We start from the raw sequence: 26,344 nt of genomic DNA, 5'->3' as shown, positions 1-26,344 counted from the left end.
AGCGGCTGAACCTCTGGTGCCCAGGGAAGGGGAGACCAGTCATGCCCTTGTGGCTGCAGTGCCTGGCAGAGGGCAATTCTAGTGCCGAGACTGCATGGATCAGGGACCAAGTCCCTGTGGCAGGCTGAGCTGGCAGCCCCCACCCCCCCGGCCCCTGGAAAGTGGACCCGCCTCAGCTAGGCCAGCCCAGCCAGCAGCAGTTGGTGCTGGGTGAGGGCTTACCTGGCTCCCCGGGCTGCGGTCCCTGTTCCTACAAAGGAGAAAGTGGCTTCAGCTGGGAATTTGGTGCTGGTTTGCGGGGGCTGGAGGAATCCTCTGAGCCCTTCCTGGAGCCACTCCAGCACACAGTCCCAGGGCTCAGGACAGGAGAGGCACAGTCTGTGCCCCACCAACTCAGCTGGGAATGCACAGTGTGCCAGTGGCACCACCTTCCCCCCAGTAGCTTGTGAGGCCTGCTCCTCCCCTGCCTTTGTCCTGCCTAGGGTGGATCCCCAAGCCCCCCACCCCAGACAAATCCTATGCCACTGAGCAGGGGCAACCATGCCTCCCCCTGCTGGCTACCTGCGTCTGAGAGTTGCCTGGCAGATGACAGGGTGGCAGCAGGGAGGCATGTGCCTGACAGCCAACGAGGGATGACCCCTGCTCAGTTATGGTGAGGTGCTCTTGGCAATGTCCGGCAGGCTGGGAGGTGTGCGGGAGCACCCCCAACCTTCTGCCAGTACAGGCATCTGCCTGTTTCCTCCCTACCAAAGGGCAAATGTGAGTTCCATTTGCTCCTGATCCCATCTATGCAGCTTAGAGAAACCTGTGTAGACTGGAGTGATTCTGCCTCAGGCTTTTTGAATGTCTGTATTTAGTCTTTGAGTCAGATTCAAAGTCCACTGAAGTTTATGGAACATTATCATGAACTTCAGTGACTTGGAATATTGTTCCTTATTACTAGTTTTCACACAGCTTTTGTAAATGTTTAATTATAGTATCTCCTAGCATGCTGCTTTCTTCTGTGACTATCCACTGTTGAAGTTTGAAACAGACTTGGTTTAGATGTACTTGATCCTAGTATTGTTTGACTGTTTTAAATGTACATAGACCCCTACTGTTTATGATAACACCATTTGTTTCTCAGATAAATGTGTCTGCTACATATTTGAGTTATTTCAAATAAAAATGGGTTTTCCAGTATAAAGGACAAACAAGTAGGCCAGAAATCCTTTTTTTTTCTCCCTGACTGCTAAATAAAGAGTTCTGTAAGAACTGCAGAGGAAACAAGAAATGCCAAAGAATTTCATGAGCTCTATTAGTTGTTTTTAGAGGAAAAAGGATTTAACTTTCTGCAAGACAAATCCTCCTAATTGTAATATTAACAAACTTTTGGAAAAACAGAGCTCTATTGCTATAGTAAACACTGTATGTTAAATCGATTTTATAGTTTTGCCAGTACAACAGAAAATCAGCTCTTTGACTGCATAGTTCCATTATGTAGATATTAGAAGCCTCAGCACTGGCCAGGATTATTAAAGACTATAATTGATTACTACAAAAATTGTAACAAGACAGTGTTAGAGATCAGGTCAATGTGACATACATATAAATGCAACCCTTCATAAGCTTATGGCAAGACACTGCTGAATTAGCAGTCCTACTCTCTAATTTTGGCTTTACAGAGTTGTGAAATTTTACAATGGAAAAGACAGTAATTTTCTATGTATAAATTTGTACTAATATTTTAAGCATATAATTTACTTTGAGCCCTCAAATGAAAAAAAAAATCAAAGTTACCTGTATTTTCCCCTTTTTTCCCTTTTGCATGAACATGTCAAGAAGATCCCACCAAGCATAAAAAGAACAGAACCAGCCCAGCCTAAGTACAGTGCATCTCCTAGTTCGTACCTGAAAAATTTTATGGAAGCATCATACAACATTATTACATATATGTTTAATAATAAACAAGAAAGCAATTATTTTACAATGAGCTCTAAGGTGCATTAATTGTACAAAAAATAGTTCCAGTCTGTGTGGAAGACAGAATTATAGAGAATTATAAATGTAACTTCAATACCCAATTACATATTTCAATAATAGATAAAATAATAACATCAGTGTCTTCATATCCATTCAGCATGCTCTTAAGCACGTTTAAGTGTTTTGCTGAATAAAGCATTTAAAGAACAGACAGCGATAACCAGCATAGCGATAAATATTTGATAACATACTGAAGAGTTAGTCATAAAGGAGAGAGATTTACAGCATCTGAAAATAGACCACATACAGCTTGAAGGTAAAAGGGAAATGGAAGGATACTGTACTTACTCAATTGCCCTGGTATTACCTCTAGACATCTGTGTATTACCTGTGCAGACATTACTTACTAGTTACCTTTTTCTCCTTTGTAGAACTGACTAGCCAGATTCCCCACTGTGTATTATTGGTAAGAACAAAACTACGTATAAGAATGTCTGAGCACGAAAGGCTTGAAGAACTCCAGAAATTCTCTGATTTTGTGTACCCATGGAGACAATGTTTAAATGGAGGGTGAATTGATATCAGTTATAGGCAAATCTCAGACAACAGTGACAGAAGCATACTGAACACACAGGCTAGGGACAGAAGTTATACATAAACTGGTTTAACTGATCAGAAACTGGTTTAAACCTGTAACAGGACAAAAGTTGAATGTACATAAACCAGTTTCAAAATGGCTGAAACCCGTTTGAGATAAACCTGGTGTCAAGAGGCTGGAACAATGTTGGGGTGTCAGGGGACTGGGGGTTACCAATGGGGGACTTAACTGGCTATACACAAGTGCTAGAAGTACAGGGAATAAGCAGGAGGAACTGAAGCTCCTGCTAGCAAATAGGGAATATGATCTCGTCAGAATAACGAAGACCTAGTGAGACGCCATGCATGATTAGGTTGTATGCATAGCGGGCTACAGGCTGCATGGAAGGGATCAGTTAGGGAAGGAGGGAGGAGGTGTAGCTCTCTATGTAGAGGCTTTGTGCTATGTGAAGCAGATTATGTATGTGCCTGGGATCCATGTAAGTGGAGTAGGGGTGTGTGTAGATGAAAGGGGGGCCCTAAATTGAAGCAGTGGGTTTTAAAAAACACCGCTTCAATTTAGGGCTGATTAAACCCCTGTGTTGTGCACACACCCTGCTGACTTACCTGCCTCTCTAGCGGGGAGGGGAGAGCGAGCTGCCAGTGGGCGAAGCGGTCCCTGGGCTGGGGGTGGGGGGGGGCGGGAGCTGGTGCTACCTTCCATAGCAGCTGTGGCCCCCCGCCCAGGCAGCACCCACCCACAGGCACCTAGCTTGGACAGTCCTGTGGGACACCGCAGCCATGGAGGGAAGCACCAGGCTCCCCCACAGCTCAGGCAGGCAGGTAGGCTCCATGGTGGGGCGGGGAGATCAGGCTCACTGCTTTTCTTGGGCGGAGGTGCTTTTCCAGGCTGCTGTTGGGCTGCCTGCAAGGTTTCCTGCAGAGCCCCTGAGCTGTTTTTAAAAACCTGCCGCTTCAATTTAGGGCCCTTGTTCCATCTACAATACACACACCCCTACTCTACTTACATGGATTCCAGGTACATACATAATCTGCTTAACAACATAACACAAAACCAGTCCTACTTTTTTGCCTGTCTTACATTGTAACAAATCTCTGTTCTCAAATTATAGTCCCATAGTTGGTAGCGGCTGGAAGGGACCTTACAGATCATTGGGTCCAGCCCCCCTGCACTTGGGCAGGAAAGACTGCTGCGATCAGATGGCCCCAGCAAGACTTGTTAGTTAAATTAATGAACTAAGTCTAAGTGCATCTTTTAGTTCCAGTGCCTATCTTTTTACACAATTGTACTTTAGTTAACTGCATTGAAACAGTAAAGGAAAGATAGCTGTCAAAGGGCTGTTATGAGAAGCTTTGAAAATGATGAGAGCTAGTCAGCTATCTTCCCTCATTTTCAAGGCTTTTAATAGCAGCCCTGAAGCTGACTATTAGAAGCCTTAAGAATGGTGTAAGCTAATCATTTGAGGGGCTGCTAATACAACTAAGATGAGAGCACAGTGTACTTAATTAACATTGTCAATTAACATTGTTTACATTAAGTTCAGATAATGCAAGTGTTTTTTTTCAGTCCCAAGACAAAAGAGAGAGATGTACAGATGGAGGTGTATAAAGAAGCAGTGAGACAATACAGACCAGCATTAGAGAGGGTGGTCTGTGCGCAACCATTATCTAGCCATTGTCAAACATTTTGTAGACATCATGGCAAAGGACAGTAGTAAGGAAAAACCTAGAGGATAATAAAGGTTCCTTGTGCAGTTCTTTACAGGAAGGAGGACCTGTAAGCCTGAAAGGGAAGCAGGGTGCTTGGTACTTTTTCATGCTGAAGTCTAACAAATTAGATTTGCCAATTTGATAAATATTGTAGCCAATACTGAAATGAAATTCAATTGGGGTAACCCTTTTTAGCGATTTCAAGGAGTGCTTAACTTAACATTATGTTTTTCTCAGGTCCTCTTTTAGCTTGCACAGAATTTTTCAAAATGGGACACTTAGTTACGCTTAACTAATAAATATGTTTGTTAATTCACTCAGAACCGCATAGGTTTATAGTTAATAATTTTAAAGATAAAGGTTAGAGACATCAGTTATTCAAGGCATTTATGGAACTTGTAACTGATTAACATAAAACGGTGTTGAAGCCCAGAAGCTATAGGCAAGTCAACAAGATTTTTTATTTCATTTACTTATCAGTTTTCTTTTGTATCTAATACTTTTATCACCCTTTCAGTAATTCTCTCCAGGAAAATGAATGCACTTCTCTTACACACGCTAATGATCATTACCCCTGAAATTTCTTCTGTTTAGTTAAATAGGAACTGGTATAAAATATGAAAAACTGCTTACAGTGCCTTTAACTAATTAGTCAAATGAGTGTACAGTTTCTAATTTTGAGTGAAAAATATTTTTATTGTACCTCCTGGGAGGAATCAAAATACTTGACTGCATATATCTTTCATCTTTCTGTAGGACATCTAGTAAGCATTTTTAGCTTATTTAATTGATATTTTTCTATTTCCCTGTGTAATTTAATTAACTCCAGGTCTTAACGGTCTACATGTGTGTATTAAGAATGGTTTATTTGCTGACACTTTTGTTTGTGTGGTGAGGGGCAAGGGTGAAGTGAAATTACCTATATAGACAGAAGTACTGAAATAGCTTAGATGCAATCACCCATTGGAACTATTGTTGCCAACTTAAAAATATGAAGCAGTGTGCTACAACTTACTTGGTTCCACCATACAGTGGATCAAAAAACTGAGCAGTAACCATTGCAGCGTACCAAGAAACAGCAATCATGGAACAGAGACCTACAAGGAAAAAAATATGATGCACATACTTGAAGTGTTTACTTAATACAGTAGTTCAGCAGCTTTAAATTATGAAAATAAATCCATATTTCACTTAGTCTAGTTCTGAAAGTGCTATTGAATATCTATACAAATCTTACTTTAAGTCTCAATATATAATGCTAGAATCTTACCTGCTAAAATGAACATGGATCCACCTATTACAGCCATCTTTGCTTTTGTGCTTTCATTACTTGTCCCAACTTGTGTGCATTTTAAACCAAACAAAGATAGCACAGTAGATATGAGACCCAAGATGATGGACGTGAACATCAAAGCACGGCATGCCTGAATATAAGCTGTTTTAGAAAGAGAGACAAAAAAAAATAATTTTTGCCAAGAAATTACATTAAGCCCAATTGTGAAAACATACTGATAAAATAAAGTGACATGATTAGGAGTAGGCAACTTTTAAAAGTTTGGCTGTTTGGTCTAGAGAAGCATCAAAAAGTAGAATATTTGTTGAACATAGAAGTTAATTTGGTGGCAAATGTTAATGCTGAACTACACTTACTAGTAACAAGAGGGTTTATAGTTTCAGAAAACTGAAAGAGGCTTCAGTAAAGCCTGACAGATTACAGAAAGCCCTTCATGGATCGCTTAAAATCCTGTGGAATCAAGAGGTTTATATATATATGGCCATTTGGAAGAGGGGTAATAGACCCTCTTCCTACTAGCAATTTGGACTTTTCAAACTTTGGAGCTTTCCTTACATCTACGTAACAGCATATACCATCCACAAACTTTGGAGCTTTCCTTACATCTACGTAATGGCATATACCATCCCCCCCTGCCTCCAGATCTGTGCAACTTTTTCCAACTTCCTAGCCAAGTAATTGGCTAAAAAAGGGCTCGGTGTACAAAGAAAACATTACAACTTTATCCATGTTTTTCAAAGTAATTTATACCTTTGGGGGTGCTGGCCACTTGAGGGCTTTCACAGGCTTTATGGGGAACCTGCTTTGGGGGAGCAGCAGGGGGAACCTCCCCCAGGAACTATTCTAAGCGGGGGGAAGGTGTGTGGCAGAGCACCTCTGGTATCTGCCACTGTAAGAGCCTGAAGAGGCAACCGGCAGGTGCGGCCCAGCTCTGACAAGCAGCCATTTTAAGATGTAGGCCAGCAGAGCTGGAGGCAGCACTCGGCTGCCCGGCACCGAGGAAGCAACATCTGGTGGAGCTGCTGCTCTGGTAACACAAGGAGGTAAGGGCAAGAGCTGATGGGGATGGCTAGGAGGCTCTTGGTCCTAGGCATGATCTAAAACTGCACCCAGCTGGGGATGAGTTGCCTGGTGGGGGTCCCAGTGGCACAGGAGCCCCCAGGAAATACCAGGCCAGTTACCACCCTGGTGAAAGGTGGGTTGGGGTGCCTAAACCCCAGCCTCCACCTTCAGGTGGGTCAATTAACATCAGAGGTAGTTGGGGGCCAGGCACAGCTGCAGCCACATGAGCCTGAGGGGTGTATGTGTGACCCTAGGCCCCAGCATAAGGGGGCAGAGTATGGGCCTCAGTGGAAGCAGAGGTGTAGAGCAGGGTGCAGTGGGCACCTGACAGCCTGCACCAGAGTGGCACTTCAGAGGCCTGGAGAGCCTAGCAAGGGGCATGGCGCCTAGGGAAGAGGCAAGAAGCGTGGGGAGCAGCCCAGTGAGAGTGAGTGGCTCAAAGCCCAAGGAGAGAGACCAGAGTTAGGGGCCGGGATATACACGTGAATGCCAACATGTGAATGCCAAGAGGGGTGAGTAGTGAGGCCCTGTGAATAAGGGGCCTGAGGTGAGGCCCTGTGAGGAAGGCGTGAAGTGGGTCCTGGTGAGCAGGGGGCTCAAGGGTAGGTCCTGCTAACATGAGGGCCAGGTTGGGTCCAGGTAAGCCTTGGGGTGCCTGAGGCCACAGGTGGGCCAGAGGCTGATTGGGTGGAGTGGCTGAGGAAGTGCCAAGGGTAAACAATGGGGTGAGTTAGGAGGCCTTAATTCAGAGCAGCTGGGCGAGTGACCTGGTGAGGGACTAGAAGCAGTCACCCCAGTGTTTTGCAAACCGCCCAGCGCTTGCTTGGATGAGGGTCGCCGGAGAGGCTGCGCGCTTGCTGACCGGGGAGTGCAGGGAAACCAGCCCCAGGACCCTTTGGGTGAGGGCAGGGTAAGTGTGGCCCCAGGAAAAGATGGGGTGGTATGAGAGTGGCCCTGCAAAGGGGCAGTATGAGAGAGAGCGTGAGAGAGGCGGTGGAGTTGGTGAGGCCTTGGTGAGAGGGAGGTGGTATGAGTGTGCCCCATAATAGGGCAGAAAGCGAGAGGCCTAACACTGGGATGAGTTGAACCTGGCCTCAGATCGGAGCAGAGCTCAGCTGTTGGGAACATCTGCAAGGCTTAAGATGCAGTATAGAGTTGGAGCTGCATACATGAGCCTCAGGAGAACAGGGCATCCGAAGGGCAGCCTCCTACCTTATTAAGAACCAATTAAGAGACAACAAGGCATGGCAGACAAGAAAGGCGGGTGGTGTGCCCAGAGGCAGGCGAGGAAGCTAGCACTGTGGCTTGTCAGGGAGTTCCCACTTTGCCACAGTGTTATTAAAACTTCTGACCCTTATTCTAAGATGCTAATTATATTTTAACTTCTTTCTTAACACTAGCTTGGGGATAGTTTTGAAAAGTATAGCAACAACATGCACAGAAACACTATTTATCAAAGGACTCACCAAGTTAAGTATTCCTGTTTTGCAGGTGGGGGGAAATGCAGCACAGGGACTATACTGGATGCCAAAATAGATTCAAGTGCCTAAGTGCAGTTCTACTCCACCTTGTTTAAGTCCCTGAAAATCTATTAATGCATCCACTTTTGTAACACACCATCATCTTACTCCTACGACTAAGCCACAAAAAAGTAGCGAAGAAGTAGGAGGACCCATCCACTCTTTGTAGTAACAATTTTTCAGGGACTTGAGCATGATCAAATAGATCACACTTAGGCACTTAGAATACACTTATGTACCTTGTGGGTGGGTCTACACAAGCTGTTTACTGTGCAATAGACTGACTATTTGTGCATTAGATGTCTTAGCTTCTACATTTGTCCCCCTGTCAGGCTGGATTAAACTAATTTACTCCACAGCAGGACAGTACTTGTATTTACAAGTACTATCCTGCTGCAAAGTGAAACTCCACAGCAGCGCATATGTAGATGCTGCCCCAGCTGGCTGGGACCCAAGTGTGCTTCAGTGTGAGGGCTGCCTGCTGGCTAGCCCCGCACTGAAGCACCCTCATGCCCCAGCCAGTCCCTCTGCAGCACGCTGAGCTCAGAGTAGCAGCCCCAGGCTGACCTTATGGGCCCCTGCCAGCTGGAGCTGCTCTGGCCTGGCTCAACATGCTGAGATCCAAGGCGCACATTCAAACGACAGACTAGGGTTTATTGCTCCGGTTTATTGCTCCTGGGCACACATTCAAGCAGAGTGCCTGGGAGCAATAAACTCAGGAGATTACTGCTCCACATTAACTACATGTGTATATGCACCATGTAGGTAGAACAGAATCTAGCCTTAAGTGTTAAGCTCACTGATTCCCAGTGCCATGATATAAAACACTACAGCAGGCTGATGCTAGATGAAAATAAATTACCAGTAGTTGTGTTTAAAACCAGTATATATAAATGATGCACTTCACATTTAAAAGAAGACATTCCAGGAGCATTTCACATTTAAAAAGAAGACATTGCAGGAGCATTTGTATAGTAAACAATTATTAGCTATTAAAATTTGTTTGATTTTTTTTTTTTTCCAGATCCCATCCAGATCCAGCTTGCGAGGCCATGTTACCTGGCCTGTGGAATGGTGGTAGCGTTAATTGCTGTTCTGTTGCTGCCAGTTTTATCTACTAAGTACTTACACCTTCAAAACAAAAACCATTTTTAATGATTTAGAAGAATCACAAAATGAAGATTGAGGCTCTTGCATCATTTATGTATCAAGTATATTGTCATGCTTTAGCATTACACGGGCAATTTAAGTCCTGACTTTAATGTCTGGAGATGATTGGAATGTAAAGAATTAGTGAGTGGGAAGAGCTGAACCACATTTTATTTACCAATAATTTTTGTTTCAGTCAAGTGTTCGCAGATACAAAATCTCAAATGAATGTAAATTTGACTGGACAAAGTTAATTATAGGGCAGTGGTGCTCAATGTCTGTCCCATCCAGATCCAGCTTGCGAGGCCATGTTACCTGGCCTGTGGAATGGTGATAGTGTTAATTGCTGTTCTGTTGCTGCCAAACTTCCAGACCTGTGGAAATTTCCAAATCAGATGATGTGGCTCATCATGGTAGATCATGCTGGTGTGTAGCCAGGGCCAGCATGTGGAGTTGGGCAGGCACAGGGGGTTGGGCTGCATGCGAGATTGGATTGAACCAGTACACCAACCCAATGTCCCAACCCCATGCACTGATATCAACCCCAAGCACCAATCCCATGCTGCATCAGGCCTCCAGATTGACCCATGTCACTCATTTGACCCAGGGGGCTAGAAGGTTGAGCACTACTGTATAGAACGTGGCCAAAGAAAGTGAGCTGACTAGTTCCACCTTCTACAGTTTCATAACCCATAAGTAGGTCCTGGGACCCTCCCTTAAATCCTAAAAGGAAGTTTCTGCGTCCTTAGACCCTCATGATCAGATTGTTTTAGTTCCACAATTTGATATCCATTTCCACAAATGGATATTTCCCTTTATTTTGTCCAGCAAATTATCTTCTCCTGGGCCCATCATCTCACCTTTCATATTTTTCATCAATCTGTTCTTCAGTTTGCTTTTCCATTTCCAGGACACTGTTCATGCTTTACCTACTTCAATGGGATACAAATTGCCTCTTATGTACCGCATAGGTATATTCCTTACAATGGAACATTTTTTAACCTCTTATCTAAAACACAGATCTCTCTCTGAGCATCTTAAGAGTAAAAACTCAAGTTTAAAAGCCCATTACAAATAAAGACTGGCAGCTGGTTAACTGTTTAGTACCACATGCTTTATTTCCCAGGTGTAGCACAACAGATAGGCAGATTAATTTTTTTTGGCTCCTATGAACTGCAGTATTGCAGCAATCCAATTTAGCAGCACATAAAAACATTGAATATTCAAACATTCAATCTTCAGTACAAACTCCTTATTGGGGTTTTGGGAAACCTGAAATTTTTGGCTAACAAATTATATTGTGCAAATACAGAACCTGAACCATAGATCCATGAGGTTTTCTGTGCTTAACTAGTTCATCTGCTGTTCTGTGAATTGCCCATCTATAGTTGCTTCACTGAAATACTAGCAATCTTGGCTACCATAAGCTTTAGGCATATGCCTGGGAGATCTTACGTCTATCAATGTTCCAAATTTAGGATCCACAAATCCAGTAGAACACTCTCACTCTAAAATCTAATGTCATAAAACTAACTGTAGTAGATACTCAGAGATGCTCAAGGCATCTTACATAGAAAATAAAAATATAAAAGGAAAAAGTTATATAGGAAGCTAAAGGCCTACTTGGAGCTAAATCACGTATCTTTCTAAATGCACAAAGAGATAAGGCATTCTACAAACTTAAGGCTTTTGCCTTAAGTTTCTGCAAAGAATTTCACAATAAACTTCTTGTCCCTGCTTCAGTTCAGCCCCTAGTAGCCCAGCACAAAACATGCCCTCCTTATCTATCTCTTAAAGGCCTTGTCACACAGGACACTTAGTACAAATTAAGTCTGTGCGACATGAAAGTTAAAACCGTTCTGAACAGCCACACACTGATGTTTACTATGATCTCTAAAGTTCAAAGCTCCCCGATTGTTGGTCCTAGCGCCAACATGCACTAGAGTCTTGAATCAGCCCTGTTGCAGTTAGGCCATCAGGTGATTGTCAGTCCCAGCCCTGGGACTCTCCAGAGCTGTGGGCATTCAGCTTTCAACTTGATCCTGGAGGAACCTTAAGAATGAAAGATTCATGATCCTTCCTCCTGGGATGTTTGGATTTCCGTATCCCACCTGGAGGTTTGGTACAGCAGAGAGGTCCCTAGCTGATGTCGCAGCTGGGTGCAGACTGCAAATTGCTTGTATTATTTCCACAAAGCAGTCCAATGATAGTCAAACATGTGTTACTTAATATGATCTGGACATGTTCCTTGCATGAAAAGTCTTAACCTGGCTAGAACATGATCACTCTTAGCACATGTTCTACTGCTTGGATGCATGGTCACCCATGGTTTAAGTAAATTTAACACAAGCTAAGTGTAATGTGTAATATGACCCTTACATCCTGCCTCTAATCTTGTCCACTGCCATGGTTTCAATCACATTTCTATACTGTGATTTTCAAATAATTTCTACATCTGGTCTGTACTATTGGGACAGCTGTACTATCTAAGCTTCTACATCCAAACTGTACTACTCACTTATCTATCTAGCCTCACGTTCCCAGATGTCCAAGCCACTTTCTGGATGGCCTGTTACTCTCTCAGTCTACCAAACTGAATTGTTATTTGTTCTTTACTACTTTTCTCTGTCTCCCTGTTCTATCACTACTCTTCTCCTGTTTCCCAGCAGGCACTCCCAACTTGAAAATCCCAAATGTGAGTTTTCTCTTTCCATAAATACAGCGTCTCTAACTTCTAATGCTTATTTCTTATTTCATGTGGAAACTGCTTTTTCGTTACTATCTTCACAATAAAACCTCTTTCGTTTCCCTGACTTCTGCAAAATCCTGTTCAGCCTCCCAGCTTCTCAACTGTACATCTATGTTACTCTGTGTGTGTCAACTTCTGGATATATGTCATTGACTTCCTTTTTACTGTATGAAATCTAAGCTTAAAGTTCTCACCTTCAAAGCCCTAGCTACAAATTCCAGATATGTCTACATTCATTTCTGCCCTATAGCCTACAGATCCTACTTCCTATTGCTATAACCAGTTCTCCAAGTCATCTTGATGTTCATGCACCTTCACTTTTTCTTTTGCATCTTCATTATGAAGTTCTTATGTGCTTCCTAAAAAGTCCTTTAAAACCGGTTTCTGTTCAGTTATCACTTATATACTCCCTTTGTCTTGCCTAACTGGCTGTATTTACACTAGAGAATTCTAAAAGATCCCCAGTACTAACACGACTGCATAAGTTTAGAGCTGTATCTATATTATTGGTAATAAGATTCTACATAGGGCCAACGGCTCTATGTTATGAGGCCCAGTCCATTAATGGATTTATATGATAATACAATCCATGCTCACATAAGCAGTCTGTGGAGAGAAAACAGATGGATATTACCCTGTTATTGTAGGATGTAAGAATTTTATACAAAACACCTTTCATGGTCCTCTCAGTTTAAGGCAATGCAAAGAACATCACGAGCACCATTTTTTAAATACCCTTAACTAAAGAATATTCAATTAATATTTTTAAAATAACTTCTTATCTAGTTAAGATGTTACATTTTACCTGTAAAATAACTCATGTTTATACCTTTTTTTTTGCTTGTCCCCCCCTGGACAAAAAGTATGGTAGTTTTGGGTCTCTTATACTTGGGAACCTACCAAATACACAATTTCTGTGAAATCATGTAATTGGCAGTCTCCCATAAAATAGCTTTTTGCCAGCTCTTTGCTATTTTTTTTTTTTTAACATAGCTGGTTCCCCAAGCTTTTTCATGGGGAACTGGCTGTCTCCTAGAAGGGGGAGGGGGAGAAAGCAGAGGGAAAAAAAAGGCAGACTAACCATTTCCTGAAGCTGGGGGGTGGGGGGAAAAAAAAAGAGAGAGAAAGAAGCAGGAAAAGTTCCCATCTCTCTGTCTCCCAAAGGGGAGGGAGGGAAGCAGGGAAAAGTCCCCCAAAAGTCCCCCTCTCTTGATTTGGGGGGGTGGGGCACAGGATGACAGCTGGAACAGAGCAAATCAAAGGCTGAGCCCTTGACAGCAAGCCCTGTGACATCAGCTAGGGACCCCTCTGCTCTACCAAACCTCCAGGTGGAATAAAGAAAATTCAAACATGTCAATTAGGGGTCAGCCTGGGAGGGGTGGGACCTTCAGCATTCCTCAGCCAGTCAGAGGCATGGGGGGAACTGCTTTGCTCCACCTTCAAAATGATAGCCCCGACAATGATATGGCCATGAAACTGGGGATTCTGGCTGTTACAGCTGTGTAATCAGCTACCAGGGCCTGTGAATTTGGTAGGCCCCTAATTATATTCATACCAATTCTTCCAGAGAATATGAATTTAAAATGGAATAGCTAGTCTAAAATAACTGTCAAGAAACTTCTTGCAAAGTGGCTTAAAGTATTTTTTTTTAAAAGCATGCGTTATGGAATAAAAATGCTCACACAGAGTTAACTAGGAATAGTGATGACAAACCAGTTATGCTTACAATTCATAAGAACAGAATAATAGAATCACAGATTCATAAAAAATTAGGGTTGGATGGGACCTCAGGAGGTCATCTACTCCAACCCCCTACTCAAAGCAGGACCATTCCCAATTAGACCATCCCAGCCAGGGTGCTGTTGAGCCAGGTCTTAAAAACCTTCAAGGATAGAGATTCCATCACCTCTCTGGGTAACCTGTTCCAGTGCATCACCACCCTCCTGGTTAGAGAGTTTTTTTCTAATATCCAACCTAATCCTCCCCTGATGCAACATAAGACCATTGTTCCTTGTTGTGTCAATACTTTATGCCTACAGTTTATTGTACAATTTAATGAATATTGTCATTACATGGTTAATACTTTAGAACAATCCACAGGAAGATAAGCCACATCTGCATATTTAGCTTGTGCAGCAGGTATACTTATGATATTCAAAACAAATACAATCAGAAAAAATCCTTATTTCTAAGACTGATTTATTTTAAATAGCATGTAATAGCTTATTTTAATTTCTTACATTCAAGACAGTTTTTTCATTCTAACCATGCATTTGGCCAAAAATACTATTTTGTATCTAGCCATATTAAAATGCTCCAGATGCAGGGTACTGGCAGAGGTGTATCTAGGCACTTCAGATGGGGCAGTGTCAGTGGCTGTACTGCCAGCGGTGGTGGCCAGACCAGCAGCTTCTATTTTTGTGCCCTGCTTCCCCCAACTCAGTGCCTGGGACTGGTATCCCAGCCGCTCCCTCTTCACTATGCCATTGGGTACTGGATAGCAAGCATTAAAAAAAAAGCCTGTGCAATGGGTTTCTGAAAAAACAGAATAATTTACACCACAAATTCAAGCCAGAAATGTTACAATTTTCAGAAATCATCCCACAGGATGTCAGAAAATGGAGTACATTATGCTGAAAATGTCTATTAAACATTATTGCCTGATGAAGCGAGTTCACCAACATTATCTTATAGCATTTCCTAATGAGTTATATTTGACACATTCTACTGTTTTTATAGACTACTTGATTGTTATAGTCAGAGAAGTCCTTAATGACCAAAAAGTCAATTTAATTTTGCATTACTGGTAGACAAGATACAAGATTAGACTTTCTAAATTTAAATTACTTATTTCCAACAAGTTCCTCTATTATATAAAAAGATTGCACAAAATGGACACATACCAGGCAATGCCAACATAGAATCAAACTGTCTGCAGTTGGAGACTCCAGTGCTATCTTCTGCACAGCTTTTCCACAGGTTTTCAAACAAGGTAGATGTTGTAATAACACTCCCATATACGGTGGAAGTTTTCCAGTAATTATGTGACAAAGTTGATCCCACCATTAGGCACCCAAACAAACTAAACACAAAGCCAGTAACTTCCAAAGCAACAGACATGTTTGTGAATATTAATAATACTGAAACACACCTGTATCAAGTTAAAATGATGTGTATGAAAAATCCACCCTTTAGAAGGGTACTTGCTATTTTATCTCTGGTTTCACTCCAAAATGAATCTACCTTTGCTCTTTGCTCAACCCACAGAGTGATAAGCATTTAAGAACACAGCAGTAATAACTAGGAGCAGTTTATGATAAAGACAGTGATTGCACTAGCTAAAAAATTGTTTAATAGTTTGTTTTCTGATTAAAAGTTGCAGAATGAGACCATGGTACATCCAAAGTTGGACAAGTCTAACCAAGTCTCTTACAGAACAGCTTGTTAGAGTGATAATGCTGGTAAATATTTGTGATGTTCACAGAATCTCTCTCTTTTTTTTTTAATTAATCACAGAGTTTACACTAGGCTATAACTATTGGTAATATTATTGCTGATTAAAAACAAATCAGGTCTTGTACTATGTTACTTTCTTTAAGACAAAATTAGACTATTAAAACATAACAGAAGGAACTTTACCTTGTTCCTAAAAAAAAATTAGTATGCTTTTGTAGCGGTATTAATAAAAATAAGCAAGCCAATAATAGAATGTATTTTAGCCAAAGTGACTAGATTATATCAGAGATGTTAAGTTTGTAGATAAATGGTTAACATTAATATTTTACAGACTATTGATCTCTGGTTAAGGTGATGTGTTCCCAACAGTGTCCCACTCATGCTTAAAACCGAGTGTGACATCAAATGACTCATGGATACCAAGCACAGGTTATGAAATCACTGCAAAACAAGTTACTACCTGTGAAGTAAAATTGAGTAATATAATTGCTTGAATATTATTTAAATAGCAATATCAATTTCCTGAAAGCACCAGTTTGTCAAAGTATCATTTATTTTAGAGATACAGCAATCTGGGGTACAACCATATTGAAATTCAGCTAAAAAAAAAAAAATACTATGTTGGCATTTGCTAACTTTAGTAACTTAAATAGCTTTGCAAATATAAATGGGGTTAACCATTGGTGGTAATCTGCCTCTTCATCACCTGGAACAGGCAGCACAATATCTTCACAAATATTCTTATGCCGAGCTAGATTTATATAGCACTGCAACACAATAGAATGCAGTTATAGAGCAATGGTGTGTAAAGTTTATGTATGATCCCCCGAAGGAATCATTTATCAAGAGGGATACAAATTCTTCATCTATGGGGTACATCTGCTTTTTAATGCTTTTTTTTTTTATGCACCTCAAAAATTTCCTGGACATTTTGTACCTGCCTTTCAGAAGGCTGGGTTTTAGTTTCAAAGAATATCAGAACAGCATTGTACTTGCTTTAGCTCCCACAGAAATCTCTGAGAGTGTTGCCATTGACTTATATAAGAGCAGGGTTGGCAGTCCTGACCATATTCACATATGCCTGTCCAAGTGTTGCCTAATCTTCTAAAGCTCTAGGAAGGTAGCAAAGTAATAATTTTACTTCTCTGAAAGATTTTGTAGAAATCTGCTCTTCAGCCTCTGGGGAGTCCTTGCAATTTTAAGATTGGTGGCACAGTAGATTCACCACATTCCAGAATGTTACTGAATTATTTACATCCCGTAAGAACTTTCTGTTTGCAGCAAAAAAAGATAACTAGAAATGGGAGAACTTCAGGGTAATTTGCCTCTGCACTGCCATTGAATCTGTCTACCTGAGAGTCTACTACTTCCCATGTGACAATGGCACATTTGAATTCATCTGAATTAACAGTTCCTACTTCTTTATTAGGAGGTTTAATTTTTAGGGCAGATTTTAATCAAGGTTCCTTACTTCATCTTGCTTTCCCAGATGCTCGAGCTGATCTGGAGGTTAATATTTAGGCTCCAATTAAATTCTCATCTCTTTAAGCACCTTACAGGTTAAGAGCTCCATGTCACAAGCTCTTGAACAGGGACTGGTTAACATACCCTAGGGTCAACTTCCTGAACTTGTGGTCTGAGCAGCTGAGACAATCTCCTTTTCTACCCTTCTAAAGAAGAGAATTGCATTCCCTAAGAGCTACTCATACCTGTTTTCAAGCATCCTGCCAAAACTACTGTTTTTGATGCTGGTACCTGGGGCATATGGTATTGGGGGGGCAGCCCTGCTTACATCTTACTAGGGATCTGGGGAAGATCCAACTACAAGAGCCATTGTAGAAGAGGCATGAAGTTGATATCACTTCCAAGGTCATGTATTCTTCTATTCTGAGTAGCCAGCAGAATAGTTCTGGATAATAGCTTGTGATACCTTCTGTTACTACAGCAGCAGTGAAGAAACTGGAGTAGACTTGCACACCCTTACATAAAAAGAGCTGCTGCTGATGTAAGCATGAGTACTACAGCACCCACTAGCGGACATAGGTTCTCTATATACTGCTGTGGCTTAGTGCCAAAGGGGCTGAAATCCCACTAATGGGGATGCATAAAGGCCCTTGAAGAAGAATAACTACATTTTTTAAATCTCTGGGTCACTCACATTTGAGGCAGTTTTACTGCTTTAGAATGGATCAAAGCTCTCTCTTTTATTTGAACCAAACTATCTAAAAAAAAGTTTGCTTCCATATTAGAATTAGCTTTTTCAGTAAAAATTTCCACATATAGCAAGCATTGAAATCTGTGCATGTTTTGCAAATGAACTTCACCGTCAGTTCAAGCAGCTTTTGAACGCACTAGGAAACAAACTATAACTTAATACTTACTATATTAAGACCCAAATAAAAGAAAAGTTAAATTAAAAACTCCTCAACATATAGCTGAACGTTTAAAAAAGGTAAAGGGATTGGGGATTAATTGTGATCCACTAAACTACAACAGGGCATTAAATTTAGTCAGCAAGAAGAGATTTGGGTGGTGGTTTCTAACAGTGTAGTGCAACAAATTAGGAACAGAAGCAACCATCTTTCTTTTCTTATACATTAAGGGAGTGGAATTGAAAACAAGCAGGGACAGAAAGGATGAACATGGGACTTAGTTTTTACTAGCTCAATGATGCTTAAACTGCAGCCCTTAAGGCACAGATGGTTCTTTCACCTATCATCTGCATCCCTCCACAGAAAATTGGGGCCATGCACTGGGGACATCTGAAAACATCATAAATATATACATACGTTTAGTAAACATACATTTAGTTTAGTAGAATGACATTTACTGTTTTAAAGACTTTGACCTTAATGGACTGAGCAAATATTAGTTTGTTTCCCCTTTTACTGCATTTGCCATAGCTTCCCTGGGAGAGTCTACGCTATTATGGCTCCCTGGCTAGCACTGACTGCCTATATGGCTCCCAAGCTAATCAGAACTTTGAGTTGCTGTTCTGCCTACTTTCTATTACATGCCTATGGCAGTTGACATTGGTGGTTATGCAAACTTACTGCAAAATATGTTACAAATGCACTGGTATGTCCTGACATTTTAAATACAAACACAGCAACTTGGAGGTGGGCATGGAAAGCACGCTGTCCAAATTCACTGATGACACAAAGATGTCTGGCACACTGGAGGGGAGGGACAGAATCCAACTAGATCTAGACAGGTTACAGAGGTGGGCGGATGAGAATAGAATGGAATTCAACACAGACAAGTGCAAGGTGATGCATCTAGGGAGAAGGAACCTGCAACATACCTATAGGCTGGGGAACACCCTCCTCAACAAGACAGTGCCTGAAAGGGATCTTGGAGTCATCATTGACTCCAGGATGGACATGAGCTGCCAATGCGAGGAAGCGGTCAGTAAGGCTAACCACCTTAAGATGCATCTGTAGATGCACGACAAGCAGGTCTAGGGAGGTGATCCTTCCCGTCTATACGGTGCTGGTCAGGCCGCAGTTGGAGTACTGCGTCCAGTTCTGGGCGCCGCACTTCAAGAGAGATGTGGCTAACCTTGAGAGGGTCCAGAGGAGGGCCACTTGCATGGTCGGGGGCAGCAGGTCAGGCCCTATGAAGATAGACTAAAGGGCCTGAATCTGTTCAGCCTCCACAAGAAAAAACTGAGAGGGGATCTGGTGGCCATCTATAAACTTACCAGGGGGGACCAGCAGAAAATAGGTGAGGCTCTGTTCCTCTGGGCACCACCTGGGATAACAAGGAATAACGGCCACAAATTGATTGAGAGGAGGTTCAGGCTTGATATCGGGAGGCATTACTTTCCAGTTAGGGCTGCCAGGCTCTGGAATGGCTCCCAAGAGAGGTGGTGATCTCCCCTACCTTGGGGGTCTTCAAGGGGAGGTTGGATAGATATCTGGCTCAGGTATTATGATCCCAGCACTTGTTCCTGTCCAGGGCAGGGGGTCAGACTTGGTGATCTGTTCAGATCCCTTCCAACCCTAGAAACTATGAAACAGATTTTGAACTAGCTACCAGTCAGGTCCTACCCTTATCAAGAATCCCCACATTAATGCAAATCCTAAAAGCAGAAATCCACAGTACACCAATACTTAGCAAAAGTCAAACATCTTAGTTGTAGATGTGGTTAGGTAATTGAGAGGAATTCTTACACTATTAAATAGGTCTATAACAAAGTGGGGGAGCTTTCTTTCATTCAAGCAGAAGACAGTGGGCACCAGATTTATGGTCTGAAATCAGTCAACTTATTAGTGCTTGAAAAGCACTGCTAGTCCTGAAAACCTTGCGCTAGTCCACAAATAAAGCATATTTGTAACAATCTTTTCACTAGACATTTGAAGAATGGAAAATACATTATAAAGTAGAGGTGCACCAATACATTGGTCTAATATTGGACTGGCACTGATATAAAGAAATGTGTCTATCTCGGAAATAGGCCCGAAGTAGCTGATTATTTGGCCGATAAATGGCACATGCGTGTGCACAGTAGGGCTGTGCGAGGCTTCGGACCGTGCTTTGGATCCAGAGAAGCTTTGGACATTTCAGCGTCCGAAGCAGCATGTCCAGATCAAAACGCTGTCTTCTTTAGGCTTTCCAAAGCAGTTCGGAGCCTCCGAACCACTTCGGAGCCACCTTGGAGATCCGGCCATAGGGTATAATGGGGAATCAATTAAATATCTGTAACTTTGTTGTTTTTTGTCTGATTTAGATGAAACTTGCAGGGGTGGTGGCCCCTGTTGAGGCCACAAAGCCTGCCAAATTTCAAGAAGATAAGTGCAGGGGTTTGGGGGGAACTGCATCCCAAATTCCTGAAAGCAAAACTCATGTCATGTGTATGTGTTACACCACAGGGGGGTGAAAACTGCAAGGGTGGTCCTCCCTGCTGCCGCCACGAAGCCTGCCAGCTGTCGAGGAAATAGGTGCAGGTCTTCTGGGTTCTGGGGCCCTGCACCTCTAGCAGCTGACAGGCAAAACTCGTTACAGGGGTGCTTGTGCAACTGTGTCTGTCTTGGGGCAGTTGATTGTCTGTATTGATTATTTCCTCTCCTTAGTTTATGGTTTTGTAGGTGTTAATCGTTGCTCGTTAACACCTACAAAACCAGGGACTAAGGAGAAGAAATGATCAATACAGACAATCAACTGCCCCAAGACAGAGACAGTCAGTTGCACAAGCACCCATGTCACAAGTTTTGCTTTCAGGAATTTGGGGTGCAGTTTCCCAGAAACCCCTGCACCGATCTTCTTGAAACTTGGCAGGCTTCATGGCCTCAGCAGGGGCCACAGCCCCGGCAGTTTTCACCCCCCTGTGGTGTAACATGTGACATGAGTTTTGCTTTCAAGAATTTGGGGTGCAGTTCCCCTCAAACCCCTATACCGATCTTCTTGAACCTTGGCAGGCTTTATGCTCTCGGCAGAGGCTACAACCCCTGCAAGTTTAATCCAAATCAAACAAAAAACAACAAAGTTATAGATATTTGATTGATTCCCCATTGTACCCTATGGCTGGATCTCCAAGCCGGCTCTGAAGCTTCAGAGCCACTTCGGCCGGATCGAAGTGGGATCCCGGTCCACAGCTCTGGATTGGATCGCTGGCATCCAAAGCAGACGGATCTGAAGTCAGATCGAATAGCTACCTACTCGCACAGGCCTAGTGCGCAGCCACAGCGCAGCACATAGGCAGTGAGGCGCACAGCTGGAAGCATGGAGAGCTGCGCGAAGCTGGTAAGTCTATTGTGGTGGAAAAGGAGGGAGCGCCGGGGGGGTAGTGTGCAGATCAAGGCCCTGCGGTGTAGAGGGTGTGGGGCTGGAGTAGGGGCAGGCACTACCCAGCGGGGGGAGGGAGGGCGTGGGACAGAGCTGCAGCTCGTCCAGGGGGTGTGGGAAGGGGGAGGAGGGGTGGCTCTCACCACTGCATGCAGCACGTTCTCAAGGGAGTGGAAGAAAAAGCAGAACAGTACCTAGAATATTGTATTAAATGCAGGATCCAATATTTGGCTAATAGATGGAAAACTTCTCTCACAAGATAGCTCTGAAATACCAGTTTTCAATAGCACAAAGTAATAATTTATTTTCTTAATTGGTTGAGATAATAACTTAGTATATATAACAATCACTGACCCTTCAGTCTAGCAGGATTTTTTTGGCACTGAATCCAGGAGTGCATATGGTAAATCCAGAAAAATTAAATCCAGAATAATTTTCAGTCCCTAAAAAAGACCCTTCATCTGTTGCTACAGTTGCTGCTGCTTAATTACCACACTTGCAAGTCTTATCCTAGAAAACACAGAAGATATATTTTAATCTAAAACGGTGTCTTCTGAGTAATCACAAATTCTAGAACCACTTTGATATGCAACATTAATAATACATTCAATTACCTTTAGCAAATCCTTGCTTTAAATCAATAATTCACGCACAATTTAGCATGACATTTAAGGACAGATCCAATTCCACCTGTTACTTGTCTAAGCAAGTGCTTAAGTACAGTATAAACCTAGTCCACCCTGCTGAAGTCCCAGAAAAAAAATACTCAAGCATAATTCTGTAACACACTGTGGGAAAGTGGGGTCCCACAGGGCTAGTTTCCTCACCTGCCTTTGGGTACGCTGCCCACCTGTCTCACCTACCATGCCTTATTGTTACTTGAGGTGTTAATTAAGGTGGGAGGCTGCCCATTCTTGCCCTGATGCCAGGGGGGCGCTATCTGCAGCTCCATTCCTTCCCGCTATCTGCAGCTCCATTCCTCCCCTACACTGCAGCCAAAACCCTTGCAGATGGCATCCACAGATGTTAACCTCATCAGCCCTACACTGGGCCCCAGAATCCTCCAATCTGGATCCCTCCAATCAGGTGGCCTACTCTGCCCTCATTCAGGGCTGGCTAGCTCCCTGAACTCTTTCTCCCCTCGGGCATGGTCCCCCAGGACCTTTGGCCACACAGGCCCTGGCCTCACCTCTAAGGCCAATTGGAAACCCCAGGCCCTCAGCTCTGGGCCTCCCTCATAGTGGGCCCCTAGCCCTTTTGACCGTTCTGGTCCTGGCCCCAGCACTGATCAGTTGAGGGTACTTTAAGTCAGGCTTCTGAGTCTATAGCCCACTCACTAACCTGGGTCTGCTTTCTTAGCCCTATTATCAGGTGACTCACCCAGTTGTGGGAGTTGGGGTTATTAAGGCACCCCAACCCGCCTTTCACCAGGGTGGCAACTGGCCTGGTATTTCCTGAAGGTCCTCTGTACCACTGGGAGCCCCACCAGGCCACCCACTCCTGGCAGGGTAGTTTTAAGTAATGCCCAGGACCAGGAGCCTCCAATGCATCCCCATAAGCTCCTGCCCTTACCTCCAGGATGTTGCATACTGCCTGGCCTGCCAGCAGCAAACTGCTCTGTTTACACAGGCAGCCAGGGGTCTAAAATGGCCGTCACAGTCAAGCACCTGCTGGCTGCTTGGCTCAGCCTTTAAAGTGTCAGGCATCAACAGTGCCCTGCCACACACCATCTCAGCCTTATGGGTGAGTCACCAAAAACAGTGAAGAGAAGGACCCATCCCCATTTTGCATTGTTTTTCAGGCACTGGAACAGGGTGGAATAGGATCACACTTAAATGGCAAAGTGGACATCGATGTCTAAAAGGTGAAATAGGATTTGCCCTTAATATCATGATTTGTTTAGCTTGATACACATTAGGGAATTAGTAATTTTGTTCTTTCCTGAAAAAAATCTGAACAGTGAGAGAGTGTTTAACATTGTTCTCCTGACAACACAGCAGCATCTCCCATGGTGGAATAAACGCTTCAAACCTACCGATATACAGACTTTTTGTAGTTAACAACAAAAGACAAGTGACAAGTGAAATCTGTACATTTTCTAAAACAATTGGGAGTGACATTCACTTCCGTGCAGAAAGTTGAGGCTACTGAAGGCAACAGGTAGATCAGATTCACTGGAGTTTCCACACGTTCTATGCACCGTAGCATGTTCATGTGTGCTGCTACAAAAAGGGTAAATTATGGAATCCAATGGCCCCACCCTGTCACAGGGAACATGGTAGGGCAAAGACTGGAGTTGCTATTTCAGATCAGATCAAAGTAGTTGCAATAACAGACTGTATTGATGCCCTTTGGTTACAGGCTAGAACCCAGACCAAAGGGCACCAACACAGTCTGTTATTGCAACTACTGCCTACTCCCCTGTCTAAAAACACTGGTAAACCAAAAACTTGGATTTTGTTTAAATAACCATACACTTACGGTCTGCAATCAGAAAGGAGAAAAATTTCTTGCACTCTACTATTCCCAATGAAGTACTTGCACAAGTCATCCAGAGACCTTCAGAAAGCCATTTTGTAAGAACAGCTTCTTTTGCAGTGCTGGAAAATTTCCATTTGTTGGACAGAGTAATAACAACTAAAATGATGAACCCAGATAGAGCAAGAAGCAATGAAGAAATTTGTGAACATAATGATGCCATTCTTCAGTGAGAAGCTGGTTTTCAAAGTAGTCACCCGAAGATTCTGGTATCAGAACCCTATTAAAAATAGATTACATATGAAATATATCAGTCATTGTTTAAATTAGTCTCTTTTCTTGTTCCCTACATAAACAACCTAACACTGCAACTATCTGCAAAATTGTTTAACAGTATAGTACATGTTTAAAGTTTATCTTAGCCTCTAAAGAAATGCTCAAAACAATCCAAACATTTTAGCACACTTTTACAGAATGCTAATTTTCTTTATCTTTATAATATTTGCCATAAAACAGGCATTCCTATATTTGAATTTGCAGTGTCATATTTCCATTTCTGTTTACAAACTGAAATTTATTTTAAAGCAATCAAATACAAGAATAAAAATAAGTGGATTAATTATACACCACCAGATTAAACTCTATTAAACTGCAAATTTCAAACAAAATGAACACTAATACTTACGTTTACAGAAATGTTTTCTGTCTATTGCATTTGCCTTTCTGCTAGAAATAAATGTCAGCACTTTGTGAGGGTCAGTTTGATCAAACAAGAGTAAATGTTTTGTACTATATTAAGACCTTTCCCCCTACAACTAAAAATCAAGGCTTCCCTGCCAGATCATTGGCTGGTGGTCAAGCATTCAAACACAGTATTTCCTTCCAACATAGCTTCAGTAAAATGAACAAATTAAAGCAAATAAAAAGCAGTTGCAATAGTGGATAAGCTAAGAGCCAAAGGTTCTCAAACTACTCCGATGATCACTTGATGGCACTTTCATAAGAGCTGGTTGGTCAAAAAATATCAGAGACCCTAGGCTTTCAGCTGTTAAACTGTATTAAAAGATTGAAATTGATGTTCAGTATCTTCCTAATAACAGATTCTATGCAACAATATCTTTGGTTATCACGGGGATTTTATGCAAAGTTGAATAAGAAGGAAAATAGCTCACGGTTGCAGTTAAGAAAGAAAATGGTTCAAAACGGGTACACTTTTAAAATTTCCTCTCAGCTTGAACCACTTTTTAGAGTCCAAGTTAAATAATTCAGGCTCTAGCTCAGTTTTCCACTCAAATCCTATGGCCTAGGGTAAGAATTTAGTTATAAGATCAGGTTCATTCTATGTTTACATTGTTTTATATTGTACCATAAAGGTCCAGTTGCATATTTAAAAAGCAAACATTTTTTTCCTTAATGCTTTTAATGCTGCAATCCATAAACATATATTTAGTGATCAACAAAGGAAATCTGTGATAAAGTCAACACTTAAAACAATGTAACAAGATCAACAGACTTTACAGCAAAGTCTGGTAACTCATAAGAATATGACATACGTGTCTACGTAGTGCAGGGGCACAAACTGTGACACCAACACTACTGTGTAGTAGCAACAAGCTACTGCACAGTAGGGTTGGAAATGACCCGAGCGCCACCAGGACTGCAGAGTAACAGCAGTCACTTTGCAGTCATTTAGTACTAAACGACTGCGCAGGAACAACTGTGCAGTCAGGCGCACATGTAGATGCTCCTGCTGGCTCAGACCAATGGTTCATCCAGCCCAGTATCCTGTCTCCAAAAGTGGCAGGAGCAGATGCTTTAGCGCAGGGCTGCTTAAACTCTAGTCCGTGGAATCTGTCCCGCAGGCGTCCCCCTGGTTTGGGACAGCCGGCAGCAGGGGGCTCTGGTAGGGTGGCCATCATAGAGTACAGTCCAGTTTTCCTCTGTCCTCTATTGATACAAAACCCAACGCCTTTATGTCCTCTTATTTTTCTCTTCAAGAAAGAGAAAAATTGTTGTGTTTTGTATCAATAGAGAACAGAGCAGAAAGAAACCGGAATGTCCTCTAAGACAGCCACCCCAGGCGCTGTCAGTACTCCCACCCCTTCCTGTGGCCAAAATCCTGAGCCCTGCTGGGCCATGACCAAATCAGAGCCAGGTCATGCCCCCTTCTCAACGGGCTGCTGGGTTAGGGCCAGGCCACACTGTCTTCCCTTCTTCTGGCCAGGTTGGGGCTGGGTCACAACACACGGCCTTCCTCCCCCGGGGCCATGCCAAGCCCCGCCGTGCAGACAGTCGAGGGCCAGCCATCCCTTTGCCCCCACAGGGCTGGATTGGGCTCAGGTCACAGCCCCTTCGCCTGTGAAGCCAGGCTGGGGCTGCCCCCGGCCCCCCTCCACTGCCAGCCGAGGCCGAGCACTCTCAGGGCACTGCTGCACGGGAAGAGCGCTGAACCAGACACAGCTCGACTGACGATCACCGTTCATTCCCTTCCCTTCGCCCCGGAAGCGCTCCCCTGCCCCACTCAACATAGCCGCCGCGAGCGCCACCGGCGGCGCAGCCCCTCCCAACATGGCGGGCGGG

At 43.0% G+C, this 26,344-nt stretch overlaps 1 protein-coding gene across 1 annotated transcript in view; it reads right to left on the bottom strand.

The window, feature by feature from the left end:
* LOC102383500 (claudin-19-like) overlaps positions 1–26,317 on the bottom strand; it is a 27,295-nt gene extending 978 nt beyond the window's left edge. The window contains exons 1-5 of the mRNA XM_006016036.3: positions 24,450–26,317; positions 23,768–24,044; positions 5,540–5,704; positions 5,285–5,366; positions 1,780–1,890 (exon numbers count right to left, since the gene is read on the bottom strand). Of these exons, the coding sequence (XP_006016098.1) occupies positions 1,780–1,890; positions 5,285–5,366; positions 5,540–5,704; positions 23,768–23,987 (578 nt within the window). The 5' untranslated portion in view covers positions 23,988–24,044; positions 24,450–26,317. The remainder of the gene's footprint in view (positions 1–1,779; positions 1,891–5,284; positions 5,367–5,539; positions 5,705–23,767; positions 24,045–24,449) is intronic.
* Between the last annotated feature and the right edge of the window lie 27 nt (positions 26,318–26,344).

The sequence above is a fragment of the Alligator sinensis genome, unplaced genomic scaffold (genome assembly GCF_000455745.1).
Source record: "Alligator sinensis unplaced genomic scaffold, ASM45574v1 scaffold237_1, whole genome shotgun sequence".
Taxonomy (NCBI): Eukaryota; Metazoa; Chordata; order Crocodylia; family Alligatoridae; genus Alligator; species Alligator sinensis.
This window is presented reverse-complemented; position numbering and strand designations above follow the sequence as displayed.